Source organism: Apodemus sylvaticus, chromosome 11 (assembly GCF_947179515.1).
Source record: "Apodemus sylvaticus chromosome 11, mApoSyl1.1, whole genome shotgun sequence".
Taxonomy (NCBI): Eukaryota; Metazoa; Chordata; class Mammalia; order Rodentia; family Muridae; genus Apodemus; species Apodemus sylvaticus.
Window position 1 is genome coordinate 20,266,242 of NC_067482.1, and position 14,600 is coordinate 20,280,841.

General features: G+C 40.3%; 1 protein-coding gene across 2 annotated transcripts in view; it reads right to left on the minus strand.

Annotated features, from left to right (window-relative positions):
- Nucleotides 1–14,600, minus strand: part of Slc4a4 (solute carrier family 4 member 4) — a 322,837-nt gene that overhangs the window by 17,873 nt on the left and 290,364 nt on the right. For both annotated transcript variants that reach the window (XM_052198847.1, XM_052198846.1), the window contains exons 18-20: nucleotides 12,756–12,917; nucleotides 3,478–3,656; nucleotides 2,243–2,315 (exon numbers count right to left, since the gene is read on the minus strand). In XM_052198847.1, coding sequence (XP_052054807.1) covers nucleotides 2,243–2,315; nucleotides 3,478–3,656; nucleotides 12,756–12,917 — 414 coding nt within the window. The remainder of the gene's footprint in view (nucleotides 1–2,242; nucleotides 2,316–3,477; nucleotides 3,657–12,755; nucleotides 12,918–14,600) is intronic.

Sequence of the window (14,600 nt, forward strand, 5' to 3'; positions counted from 1 at the left end):
TGGCCAAAGAGAAGTTTCAAGCTCTGCTCAAGAGTTCTGGTCTTGTTCTGTCCATAGTTTAGTGTTTCATATCATGTAGGGTAAAGGGTTCACTGCAAAACCCCAAGGGCTTTCCCTTCAAACACCTCTATAGCTCTATTTGGGTACAAGGTGTGGAATAGGTAGGAAGACCAGTCACCAGGTACATCTCTGTCAGTCTTTCTAAAGGTGACAATTTACACAGGATTTGTTTTCTCTGTCCCTTCTGAATCATACATGACGATTGGAAGGCTCCCCATGATTAAAGTCGGTTTTTCAGTAATACAAACACAGTTTTAAATACAACTGCCTTTTCTGAAGCAGGATTATATACTGTTTTAGTGAGGAGAAGTCATATAAAAGACAAAATGGAGGGTTGGCTGATGATGTGTAAATCTGAAGACTGACAGAATGTCTCCCTGCCAATCTCTCCTTAGAAACTTCTCTCTAGAAGGTTCCATAAAAGCAAGGCTGCAGTGTAGCAATGTAATGTATGACCTCACTCCAGGGGACTTGTGCTTCCTATAATATAGGATCTTAACTTCCCACAGTGACTTCTCTAAATGCGGTCTCATTGCCTTTGAGACAAAGGTGTCTCTAAGCATCTCCACTAGCATCATATGCCGAGGCCGGCCAGGGAACAGAAACACCTATCGCCTTTGGCAGAACATGCAATGCTTCAAACCCACTAAGCCTTGCACGTAAAATCACCTCCTTGCACTGCCAGAACTAACCATGGGATTTTCTCTATCCCTATAGAACACTGGTATCATTTTAAACTAGAGATCATCTGTGGGCTGCCTGAATTGCACTGTCCTTCATGACACTGCTTGGTAGTTAACCAGAAAACAGAAACCATGGAAACCCATGCAGTTGGATAATCAAGTCTTTTAACTTCTTCCAATTATTTCATACCAAACATAGGCATTAGTCTAGCTTCTTAAAAGGGAAAGGGAGTCTCCATAGTCAGATGCAATAGCTCCCTCTCTATATCTCATTGATTGGCCACTGATAGAAACGTGCTAATCTGATAGAAACAGAGAGAGCTTTTGCTCCTCACTATTATACCTGATCATCAACTGAGCGTTTTAGAGTCATGTGCTAACCTTCCATTACTTGTATAACCACATGATCCAAAAGCCTTAAAAATTACATTTATTTATTTATCTATGTATCTATCTATGTATCTATCTATGTATCTATCTATCTATCTATCTATCTATCTATCTATTTAGCCCTGGCTATCCTGGAACCTACTCTGTAGACCAGGCAAGTCTCAAACTCACATAGATCAGCCTGCCTCTGCATCCCAAGTGCTGGGATTAAAGGCATGTGCTACCACTACTAGGTAAAATTATAATGTTTAAAAATAAAAATTTTTAGTTGGAAAAATGGTAAGGTATTGTTTGCTCATAGTTGGATCAAGGTGAAGCTTTGTGTTTTACACAGTAGTAAAAAATATAAGATGCAAATTACCAATAATTGGTTAGGAATGTTTTATAACAGAAAAGAGACAAGCTACCTTATACGACAAAAACAGAAAACTTAACGAGCAAAAGCGTTAACTTTCTTCTTTGATTCCTTTTCTTAAAGGAGCCATTGTACATATGTTGCTCTGTCTATACAGATACCCATGCTATCAATTATATGATACCCATGCTATATGTTGATGTGTAACCTTCGAAATGTTCTACCATGTAACCACTCTTCAAAAGTTCATTTGTAAAGTTTTCCAACTATAAAGCTGCCATTTTATTCTTATTTCCCTTTCAGGATTAATAGGCCTTCTGATTCAAGAAAAAAAAAAAAAAAGAAACATGGTTATAATGAAAAAATAGGGCAAAGAAATTCACCATGATCATGTGAACCACTAGAACCCTGCTGGGGTCTGGCAAGGGGTGGGTCTTAGGGACAAACAAATGGATGAGAGAGATAAAAGCTAAAGAAAGTGAAAAGCAAGTGTGGAGAGGGAGACTAGTCAGATGGACATGCATGGCATGGCCCTTCTACGGGGCAGGAGAGGGTTCAACAAGTAACTGCAAAAATAATAGTAAGGGAGGAAGTACAGGAACTGGGTGAGAAATCAAGGCGCATATTTTTAAATTCTCTTTCCTTTTTGGCCCCTGCGTCCATGTGCTATGGAATCTTGCAAGCATTTCACACTCACGTGTCCAGTTACCAGTGTTCCAAAGAAGAGGAAGCTGTGAATGTTTTGCATCTTTACCTTCAAGATGGGAGCCATGAAGACAGACAGGCCAGTCAGAATAAACACAAGGGTTCCAGTGACTCGCTGTTCCCTGAAACAAAAATCCAAAGACCATCAATCTAACTCCGGTTTTCTGTATCCTTCAGAGAAAGACCAAATCAGTGCTGAACTACAGCATCCAAAGTCTTGATATAGCTCACGTCAAATCTCAAGAATATTGTATGAATTCGATACAAGTGTAAATGTAAAAATAATTTAAAAAAAAGAAACTATTACAATATATAATTGATGAACTCATGAAAAAAAAAAAGAGTGATTCTTCTGAAGTTTTTTCTCCTTTCAGAATCAAGAGAGAAAGATCACTTGCCCTTGGTTCATGAATTACTGGCTTCTTTGAATCTCTTGTTTTTCAAACAACTTGACCTGTTGTATAATTATACCTTCTTTCATAGGAGACAGATATTACATTGTCTTGCATTCTAATTAACAAACAGCTCAGGGAAGTTTCATGAGTGCAATAAATCTCACCAGTCTAATTTTCAAATTTGAAACAACAGAAGTGCTTTTTAACGAATATGATCCCCATCCAACACCCCACACCCCTAAGAAAGAATCACCCACTGTTGAGGCCTGGGAAATGATGGTTCTGTTGTGTGAGCTATTCACCCTAGCCCTTGTGAGCAAAGCTTGCTACAACAAAAGACAAAAACAAGAAACAAAACAAAACACTCAATAGAGGACAGAGGTCCTCCACCAGTGACCTTCATAACTACTCCAATATTTGAAGCTTCTCAAGTTCTTATGAGAACAGAAATGGATTGGAAAACAAGAATTCCTACTCCTTCAGTCATGGAAATCATGGAAGACTTAAAGGTTTTACACATGACTGAGGTAGAGCTATACTATACTGAGGTAAATTAACCATATAACCATAACTATACTGAGTAGGAAAATACTCAGTATTTTCTATACTGAGGAAAATTAACCACTTGCTCAGCCTTTTCTGTGGCATCATTTAATATTATGCTGACATACTTTAAGAAATGTCAAGAAAGCTGACATTCTTTAAGAAATGAACTAAAAAGGTATTAGTTATCTTCCTTATTAATATGTCCTTCCTAGAGAAGATAATTTAAGAACAAATTAACCATCACCATTTCTCTTATCCCCAGATTATGTCCACCTCCTTATAACTGACATAAAGATGTATACGCGTGAGGTTTTCTTAGGGTCATTTTCCTGAGACAACACACCTCACGCCCAGAAACTTCGGTTGTTCTCCAGGTGCAGATGTCTCCGTCTCCATCTTCAGACTGTCAATGTGGGCAATGGAGATGACAGTGGCAGCCACGTACCAGGGGAGAGCCATGAAGGAGCACACTACCATGAGGATGGCCACCCAAAACAGATCCAGGTGGTACCCAGCTCCTTTCTGCAGAAAGAAGTCACAGCCTATGAACAGACAGCACTCATACTTGTCATCTAGTTAGAGTTAGGCACAGGAGTTCTGACTGACAAATGAAACTTGTTCTGCTTGTTTGATCTTATATTATCTTTGATATTATCTTTGATAAGGAAGCATATTGAGACAGGACATCCCCTTCCTCAGAATACTCTCCTGGTGTTAGCCTTCTCCTCCAACACCAAGGCAGATTCCATCCTATTACAGTTCTGAATAATCAATTTAGACCTATGTCTACTACTCTTAGTACCTATTCAGTATAAATTAACCTTTCTGCATCCAATTGTGTAACACCCCCCCCCCCCCCCAAATGAAGGTAGGGATCTTGTTTGGAGAGTTACTGGGACCATTCAATGAAGGAACCACCACAAAGGACCTTGTAACAACTTATGGGGGTATAGCTGTTACACCATAAGTGCTCACCGGAGGCAAAAGTCAGAGTAGCAGTGACTGTTAAGGCAGAAGGACCAGCACTTATGAAGCAGCACACCATCTTCTCTGTGTGATGGCTACTCATCATGAAGGTTTTAAATGTTTGTAAAGATTCCCCCAAACACTCCTGAGATGGTATGTAAATAACCGTCTCTCACTTCTCATAGCCTAGGAGAATAGTTGTTTAACCACCTGTTGTTCACCGTCGTTAAGGTAAAGAACACTCCCTTAATCAAAACAAATGGATGGATTTCAAACACCACCCTATGCTCACAATAACATCTACTGACTTGAAGAGCAGACAGTGCAACACAAGTTCTAGCTTCTTTATTCACTAAGTAAACACTGTTCCTCATGTCCCCAGTGTTTTTCTGTGGTTATATTTCTCTGTTCTATTTATGAAGAAATCAAAGGCCCACACCCCTGTGGAGCTGAGGAAGCAAGAAGTGTCCATTCTCACAGCAGGAGGGAGCAGTACTAAGAATCAGACGAGGGCTGAGCCGAGAGCATCGAGAAGCTGGCTTTGGCAAGTCAGGGTGTGATTCACACAGGCGACCCAGGGAGTGTTATCGTTTGAATCCTGTTAGTTTGTCAGAACACTGCTCTTCACTAACAGAATGGCCAAGAGTTTATCCATGGCTTGCACACAGATCCATATTCCAGAGAATGTATAACAGGCATGGGAGCCGACACGGAAGCAAAGGCATGTTCTTATAAAGCTAAGTTTGACTGGAAACAGATGTCTGCTCATGAGACAAATGTTAATATGCATGTATAGAATCAGTTCACTTTAGGAATGCATAATTATGTGAATTAAAAGTGAAATAAGGTGAGGAGAAGAAGGCAAATATGGGGTAGGCTGATATAAACTTATTTTATAATGAACAAAGAAGTAAATATCACGATATATGGGTGGGAGCTCCATCGTGTGTTTCTTTCATCAAATCATTAACTTACAACTTAGTACCAGCCAGGATTCTAACTGCTGCTGACACTTTCGTGAACAAACAAACAAAAAATCCTGGTCTGATGGAGTTTCCCTCCTACTGTGAGAGACAGTAAGGAACAAGACACATTTTGAAAGTACATAGCATCTTACTTGGTAGTAGCTCCCAAGAGGAACCAGAACGACTTAGGTTTTGCTTTGGGAGTAAGATAGGATACCGCTGGAGGGCTTTCAGGCACAGATTGATCGTATTTCTCTGTCCTCAGCAACTGTGGCTACTGTGTCATGGACAAATTGATTAGGGTGAAGGACAGCAGAAGTTAGGAGGCAGATGCTGCAGTTTGCTTAAGAGACTATGGTCATGAAGGCAGAGGTGGTTAGATTCTTATTGCACACTGAGAGGTGCACTCTTCTACCAGTGTGTGTGTCTACGCTGCTGCTGCAAGGCCATTCTGGATCTGGCCATTGGTAGAAGGGAAAGTGTTCGCAGTCTCCTCTTTCCTGTTTCCCCCACCTTGAGTTCTATGATCAGCCACATGAGATCCCTCAATGTGTTTCCCTCCCTAATGTCTTTTGTGTCCCTAATGGTCTTTTGTGTCACTTTTCATATAAGCACGTGACCCACTCTTCTCCTTGCCTCAGTCTTACTCGTTAAAGGCTAAAATTGGCTTTCCTTTTTCCTGCTGGTTTATGGACACTGAGTCTAGAGATGATAAAAGCCCAATGAATTTATTTTGCCAAATGTCAGCGTGTGAGACTTGCTTACATGCGAAGCTTGCTAAGTCTAGGTCATTGTCCTACTCACACTAAACATTAAGGACATAATATTGAAAGGAGTGATAAAAAGCTTTGCCCCAAGCTACTGCTATAAACTCTACGGGAGCCAACAGTTACCTTGGGGAAACCGTTCCTACAAATCAGCTATAACATGCATGAAAACAAGCTCTCCTAAAAGCATGCCTTAGCCAGAAGTATCTGAATGACTGTTTGAATGGAAATAAAATAAAGCACAAATAACAGCACCCTTATCTAAAACCAGTGAGGAGGACAGAAAACAGAAATATTGGCAATAGCATAAGACGACTCCTCTGCCTACCCTCCTCATTGCTTCTGGCTTTTCTAGACTCTTGGATTCTACAGCAACCTCATTCTGTTCAGTTCTCCTTCCCCACTTACTGTTGCCAATGGGAGGACAGCAAATGCAAGTCTTCAAACTCACAGTCTATTCTTCAACTTAAAATATGTTCAAGTCCATCCTCTCCCCTACTTTTCTTTCACAAGGACCAGCACCCTTCGTCCTCCATGCTGCTGTCAGCACAGAAGCTCCTGCATTACTCTTGCCCTTGAGAACCAACTCACTTCACAGACTTCAAACATCTTAATCAATATGTGACACTTCCCTGATCCAAACCTTTCAGTGGCTTCCGGCTTTTATTTATAATACAGTAATAGTGAAAATTAAACAGTAATAAAGGATATATCATGTAAGGATATACATGAATATTTATTCCTATAACTTGATAACCCCTCACCCTGGTCATCTTTAGTAGTGTCTGGAGATATTCTTAGGTATCATAACTTGGGAGAAAGGTGCAACTGACAACCATGAACAGACATCAGACATGCTGACAAGTGACTGTCAGTACAGCAATGGCCAACAGGAGTATTCAAACCAGAATAAATGTTAAAGCTAACAAACCTTGTGCTGTGTGACCTGAGATTCCTATTTGCTTTGACCTCAACTTGACACACTTGTCCCCCTGGCCTGCTCTCTGGTTCCTTCTCACTCTGGGGCGTTCGTGTGGCAAACTATTATTGAATAAACATTTATTGAAGACTTATTCTGTACTAGGTCCTGTAACTAAACAATGAGTAAGACAAGCACCTCTTTTACAGTGGATGCAGGCGACTAGCTTAAGTTGGGGAGGAAAACAAGTGTCCTAAAATACATTCAGAATACCAGGCACTAAGTAAGACGGTCAGCTCAAACCTCCATGCTTCTTTCAGGGAAGAGACCAGCTATTGAAACAGTTTTCCCTTCAGCATCCAGCACAAATGTTCAGTATCTAAGAAGCAATCTAAAACCGTCCTTGACTTCATGACCCAAAGGATATACTGTCTTCTAAAACTGCAAAGTGTTTTAAGCACAAAACCAGAAACAGTCTCTTTGAAACATCACATCTCCTTCCTAATACAGAATAAAAGTCATTTAGGACTAAGTCACAAAAATGAAAATATATAACAAAAGCCTCATGTTTACATGTAGTACAAAGATGACAAGAAAGGAAGAGTTAGGAGCATTATACAGACATGCGTTAACATGCTGTGAGCCTCCAAGACCTGAGTTGCTAAGAACATTCCTCCAAAGGGTCTCAAAGGGATGAGAGGGCTCAGATCCATGTTAACCCGGGAAGTTAACCCGGACTCCAAACAGAAATTCACATGAGTTTGGAAAAGATACTAAAAGAACTGAGGATGAAGCATTTGAGTGTGTCTCACCAAAATATGGCTTTAATCCACATATGCAGTCATGGATGGAGGAGCAGGGATGGGCTAGCTCATTCTTCAGCTATCATCTCTCTCACCGTGTCATAAACCCAAGAACCATGTGACCAACATAATAAAGCATTTCAGTTACGTGTGTATCGGGGCTACCATGGAATCGGGGTGGGCCACATAAAATCTGGAAAGAAGAATAAACTACCGCCAGGCTTACTCTAAAAACATTTTGGCTGACAACTAGGGATGAGGTAATTACACAAAGCACTGTAGGAGCTATCGTGACCAGTAGTACCACAGAATAAGATAAATCACTAGGAAAAAACCAAAAGCAAGGGCAAAAAAAATTATATTATGGGTGAACGCAGGTGACACCGGGGAGTTATTTTTAGAAATGCTTAAAGGATGGAGATGCTTTTGGTAAACAGCTATGACTGAGGAGTGAGGGGTGGATCTTCTGAGGCCCAGCACCAGGAGAACTGTGAAAAGCAAGAAACCAAAGGCCATTTAAGCTGAGTGTTTGTTGGCACTTTGAGACTGTTTTAAATTCGGGTTGTGGTTCTTTCTCAAGGTTCTTTAAATGTGGGAGAAACAGACTGTTAGGATGCAAATGTTTAGATGGCCAAGGTGTGTTAGATGTAGGACTAATGTCTAAGAATGGTGCCTTCCAAACAAAAAAATGATGCAGTTGAAGTGCAAAGGAAGTTGGTTATTATGCTTGACTGACTAAACTATTATAAAAATCTAGCTCGAGCTAAGAGCCCTAGATGCAAGATTATGATAATAGGGGCAGAAATGAAAAAATATAGAGCAAGGTACAGTTCAGGAGTTATTTTTAATTAAAAACAAACAGTGAAAATATATTTAAATTAAATGTTCCATCCCAAGGTATGTCATAGGGAAATGACTGCCAGGACTTTCTGGTATCTGTCTCTACCTATGTGTGCTGGAAGACTTCTGCCTCCAACACCTGCCTCCTGAAGTCACTGCTTTGGGAGGAACACCTCTGGTTTTGCAGTCTGAAGCCGGCTCAGCCCAGGCCTCTGACAATGACTCAGGAAGTGACCTTAGAGAAGTACTTGACCTTGATGAACCTGGTTTGCTTTTGAGCAGGTAGGATGAAAGGCATAACTAACCAAAATGGCCCCAGAAAGCCAAGAGTCTTGGTACTACTACATCATTGTGGGGTTATTCGGCAAGATGGAAAAGTGGATGCTATCCCAGCAGAGTAGATAGCCAAAGCCTCTTGACACTTCACCAGAGCAAATGCCACCCCAAGCATGCTGCTTTCAACACCGTGGTGCCTCCATCTCCCTTTTGAATAGATCTCTTTTGAATGAAGCTCATAGCATTTAGTGTCCTCTATAAGATTAGGCAGAATCGCACATTTGTATATTACACAGTTCTCCCTAGCAAAATGAGAACAAGACAATTTGGAGAGCCATTGATGCATGAAGAAATGCCCGTTGGTGGCATTAGATTTGTGACAAATGACTGGCATGTTACCATCATTATAAAAAGGAATAGAATGGACAGAAGTTCATTTTTGTGCATCCATCCCTCATTTTCAGGGCAAAGACTAACACTCAGTTTTCTCATGTTTCCTACAAGGCATAGGGGAGATAAGATTCTTTTCTATCTTATCAACCCTAAATATATTTAATTCTAAATTTATCAATAAGAAAATTTGAGGAGCATTAAAAATATGGAAACTCACCTCCTCCAAAAGTACACAGAAAAAATTTTATTTTTGCTAGCAACAGATTAAAATTCAATATTTTCAGATTAAAAAATGCATTAGTCAAAATCTATGTTTAGTCTTTCCATAAAATAAACTGACGCTCAGACCCCTCCTAATTCTAAACAAAGCCAGTGGGGAGCCTGGGCTCTCTCAGTCTTGCCAGTGAGTACCACACCAGGTGAAAAAGAACCTCAAAGGACATTCGTAAGCATCAACCTGCAGTTGGCTTTGTGACTAGAATTCACATGACCGATGTGGCTTGGAAAAGCCCAAGCTAAAAATAGAGTTCAAAGTGGCTGTGCCTCTGTCCTCTGCCCCACTCCATTCCTCCCTGGAAGGTGTGCATGTATGCATATTTGTTGAGGGATAAATGGACAGAGAGAGAAATGGATAGGGCATGTGCTCTCCTTTCTTTGTTCTTAATGTGGTGTGTGAATGTAGGTGCACTTTATGTGTGTAAGGATGTTCATGCAAGCCAGAGAGAGCCACCTCAGCTGTCACTGTACCTGCTTGTTTTTGTAAGACAGTCTATTGAGTCCCTAAACTCACCCAGCAAGGGTAGATCGGCTTGTGAACACTCCCTAGGTTCCTGATTCCACAATCTTGAGTTTGTAAGCACGTGATAAGCACATATCACCATCCTCTTTTCATGTGCATTCTGGGGATTGGACTCAGGTCCCCATTTTTTGCATGACAAGCAGCCCAATATAATAAACTTTGTAGAGTCCATTTTATAATTAAAGGCAGATTCCTTCACAGCCCCAAGAATGAGTAGCTATGACTTCTTTAACTACTTGATTATGGTCAGGAGAAGAAATAAAGCTGAGAGTTGCCTGGGACCAGGAAACTGTTTCTCCATCTTCTACCTCTTACTCATGGAAATCAGCTGCCACAGCACAAGTACAAAACGACAGTTAGCATGCCGTGAGAAGTTCAGCCCCACAGAAAGGCCCTGGGAGATAAGGTGCCGTGCGCTGAGGTGGAGCGGTACTGACACACATCACACTTGTGTAAAGGTGCGTGAGCAGGCTGTGGGGAGGAAGGGGGACAGAGAGAAGGCAGACAACACATGGAAAAGCAACACGCTAAACACGTGAGTCAAGTACACAAGTGAAGAAGGAACCAGGACAGTCAGCCCAGCTGGGACTTTAGGTGATGCCATCCAATACTATTTAACTCCAAATCCAGCCAGACCTCAAGTAAGAACTGCCCCGCAGCACCAGTGAACCCACAGGAAAAAGTGATGATTACTGTTCACTTCTGTTGTTTTAAGCCACTGAGGTGTTCGATGGCTTGTTAATGGCAAAGGGATGCTGTAGAAAGAACAAGAAACAAACTTTCCTCCTGGACATATTTCAAAGGGAAGGAAAACAGAGGAGTGGAGGAAGAAAATCTGTAGGCTAAAAGTTTATAAATATTTAAAAATGGCAAGTGTTCAGATGCTATTTGGATCCCAGTTTAAACAAATAAAGTGGATGTTCAAAGTTTATTATACTGGGCTGGTAAAATACTTGCCATGCAAAAATGGGGACCTGAGGCCAGTCCCCAGAATGCACATGAAAAAGGCAATGGTGGTGTGAGCTTATCACGTGCTTACAACCACTGTGGAAGCAGGGGCAGTCGCATCCTGGGGAGCATTCACAAGCCAATGGACCCTTGCTGGGTGAGTTTAGGCAAGCAACAGACTCTGTCTCAAAAAAACACATGGGATTTGTCATTGTCAAAAAACAATGACACCTGAGGTGGCTCTTCATCCTTACATACATAAGGTGCACATACATTCACACACAACATGTGATACATATACAGACATTTTGATGGAAGTTTCGATAGTTTCTCTAACAATAATGCAAAATCAGTATGTTGTTTTGTGACCACCATATGTCAGTAAATCCCAGGCGCCTGTAACTTCCTTCCTACTGAAATACAAGCATATCTTCATTGTATCTCTCCGCATCACTGAATATGCTGGGAAATCACTGCATCCCATGTCTCTCCCCCCATCCCCGCCATAGGATTTCAGCAACTGTCCAGGACTCTTTCCTCCTGACCACCCTCTGTGCTAATGAAGTCAACAACCATGCAGAGGCTCTCAACACCCTAGATGCATTCCCTACCTTCCCAGCAACTTCAGGAATGAGTCACCTGCTTTATGTGCACAGGTCATGACTGCTGTCTTTCTCCAAAAGCCTTCAAAATGGAACTATTATTTCAATGAAAGCTTTAGTTTTCTTATTTTCCTAATTTTGGGAGTTATGGGATTTACTTCTTGCTCAGCCTAACCCACAGTTCTAAGGTGATGGTGTATCATCTCTCTTCTGCATCTGCCCGGTATGTTTCTACAGACAAATGCTTGATTTGCCCTGGACTCTTCCTTTTGCCATGCCTTGGCTGAATACTTTCTGGGTAATGCACTTTCCTGTTTCTTGGTGTTATTTTAATACATTGTCATGCTTCTCTTATATGGTGATTATGAAAAGATGCTGAGTTGACATGTGGTATAAAGTGCTTAGAAAATGACCTGACACAGGGCAAATATACATAAAGTTTTAGCTTTTTCACTGCCATTATTCATTTCTCAGCCCCCACATGACATTTTTGAAGTCATTTGTGACTTAAACCTAAAATACCATTAGATATGGAGAAAACGTATATAATACATTAACCATATAGGCAGTCTTTTGAAAGATACCCTCTACCACTAAATCATTTTCTTTAGGTTCATGACAATGCCACTAAACCAATATTTGTGAGGTCTAAATTATAAAAATAGAACCCTTTCTGCATACTTTAAGATATTTACTCTCCTGAGACAAATATTTTAAGGAAATGGGGGAACGCTTACAAATATACCAGCTTGCAACTGGCGAATAATCGTTAATAATAAATCTTTACTCATTCCCAGCACTAAGACTTGATATGATTAAAGACATGGAAACGGCCACGACTCTGACCTGAGCTGACCATTATACACGGCACCCACGCAAGTGTCACATTTAACATATAAACAGATGAAACCCGCTCTTGTGTTCAGTAGCCGGAGTGGAATCAGGACCTCGTGATGAAAATAGACACTTTATCACCTCCCTACCCACTTCCCAGCCTCTTAAACCTAACTGGAAAGGGAGGGAAATCTGAGTTTATTTAACAGAAAACAGATGCTTTGGCTAAATCTTTGGTCACCATGTCATCATGTTGCCATATTGAAATCCAAAGTAGGAAGACTGCTACACACACCCACTTCTGGACAGTGATAGGAATACAAGGTGAAATGGTTTCCTCACATCTAACAGAATGCATCCTGAGATGCTGCCCCAAGGCTCTTCCATTTGGATGAGTCTGCATTAGAGTCTAACTCTCAATAAGGCTCGCTTGCTTTTAAGGTAACAGACTTTACCAAGAGCCAAGAATGCTGCGGGAGGCAATGATAAACACTTTCCTGGGCACTCACCTTCAGCTTATGCTCTTTCCTGTTCACAATCACAGCTGTGATTTGCTGGTCCATGAAAATCAGGATGGTGACTAACAGAGCGGGAATAGCGGCAGCCAGGCACACCCACCAGGGGTTTCCTCCGAATGGTGGGACAAACCAGCCCCGGTTAGGACTGGTTGGCTTAAAGCAAAGAAACAAACTTTTTCAGAAAAGTGTTACTATATATGCTACATGCTTTAAAAACAAGTTCAGCTCTTGGGAGGGTTAATATTTTTAAAAAGTAGAAACGATTATAGTCTGGAAAAAATTATTTAACAGAAGCCTTCCCAAAAGATGCTATGTTTGAGGTGATTGCTAAAGAAGAAAAGATACAAAATATGGGCTATTGAAAAAACAGGTGGTGATGTTTTGAATACATGAAATTACTTGAAATAAGGTATCAGATAGACAACGGAAAATTTTAACATTAAGGGACGCAGAAATAAACCTCAAATATAATATTTTAAGAAGAGGTAGCAAAAAAATATTACAAAGCTGCCATGGATTTTATTTGAATTTTAGTAGTTAACAATAGTTGTTCCTAACACATAAAAGGCTATTTTACATGTTATCCCTGAACTAAGTACTCAGATCCCTTACTTCACATAGGAAAATTATCCAGAAGTTGTTAAATGCCCAGAACTGTGTCAGAAAATCAGAAAGGTTCTTATTCTCCAACCATTAGGACACTATACATGTCTATTACAGAAAGAGAATATTTCATGCTATTTCTTACCTTATAAAAACAAATAGAGGTAAATATAATATTTATGAGTTTGCTCCTCTTTTGGTCTTGTTTGTTTTTGTGTATTTTTGTTCATTTGTTTGTTTCTTTTTAGGAGTAAGGGTCTTATTCTATAGCTTAGGCTGGTCTCGAATTCTCTATGTAAGAGAAATTGGTCTTGAACTTGCAGAAATCCTCCTGCCTCAGTCTCCTGAGTGCTGGGCTGATAGGCCTAAGCCACAAACCCTGGATGCATTTTCTCTCTCAGTTTGCTCAAAGCTCCTTCGGTGAAACAAAACACATCTTCACACTACCTGTATCAAGCATTGTGAGCTTGTAAGGCCAAACCTTTAATCTTGCTCATTAAAGCATTTCAACCTCTAAACCACAGGACAGAGACTGCCTCTAAGCAAATGTTTAGAAAAAACAGTGATTTGAATGGATTGAATCAAACTAGAATTTAGCTTTGCTAATGTATATGATATATCATGCCAGACATATTCTTTATGTCTGTCATGCATGTACATATGTGCATGCACACCTTGTCTTGGATTTAGGACACTGCAATTAGCTTAGTAGTGTTTTACATTATTATCTCAAGAGCCAAGAGAACAGAGTAAGGATTTTTCTAGAAAATAGGTTGAAGTTTTGCAATTAAAAAACTACATAAATATATAACTACGAATGAATGACATGTACGTTTTATATATTACACCTATATACACATTAAGTCCAGAAAGCACATAATTCTTTTGTCCTCTTTGAACCATTAAGCCTCATATTCTAAGTGTTCCAGGCAGGTAATTTGGTAGGAGGGAAAGATCACTAAGTTAGAACTTGAAAGCTTGAGTTCCAACTTCACTGCCTGCCCCCACTAGTTAAGAAGTAATGGGCCTTTTTGGGAACATTAATGGATTATAAAACAAATGATACTAGCTACGAGTGCTTCTCAGAAGTACTGCATGAAACATGTGGATTAAGTCTATAAGAGTGTCTGAAGTATTCTAATATACATAAGGCAGAGTTCATCAATACTATGTGCTATTTGGAAATGAAAGTCAATAAAACCCAAATCCTAAATTTGATCCTAACTGTGGCAT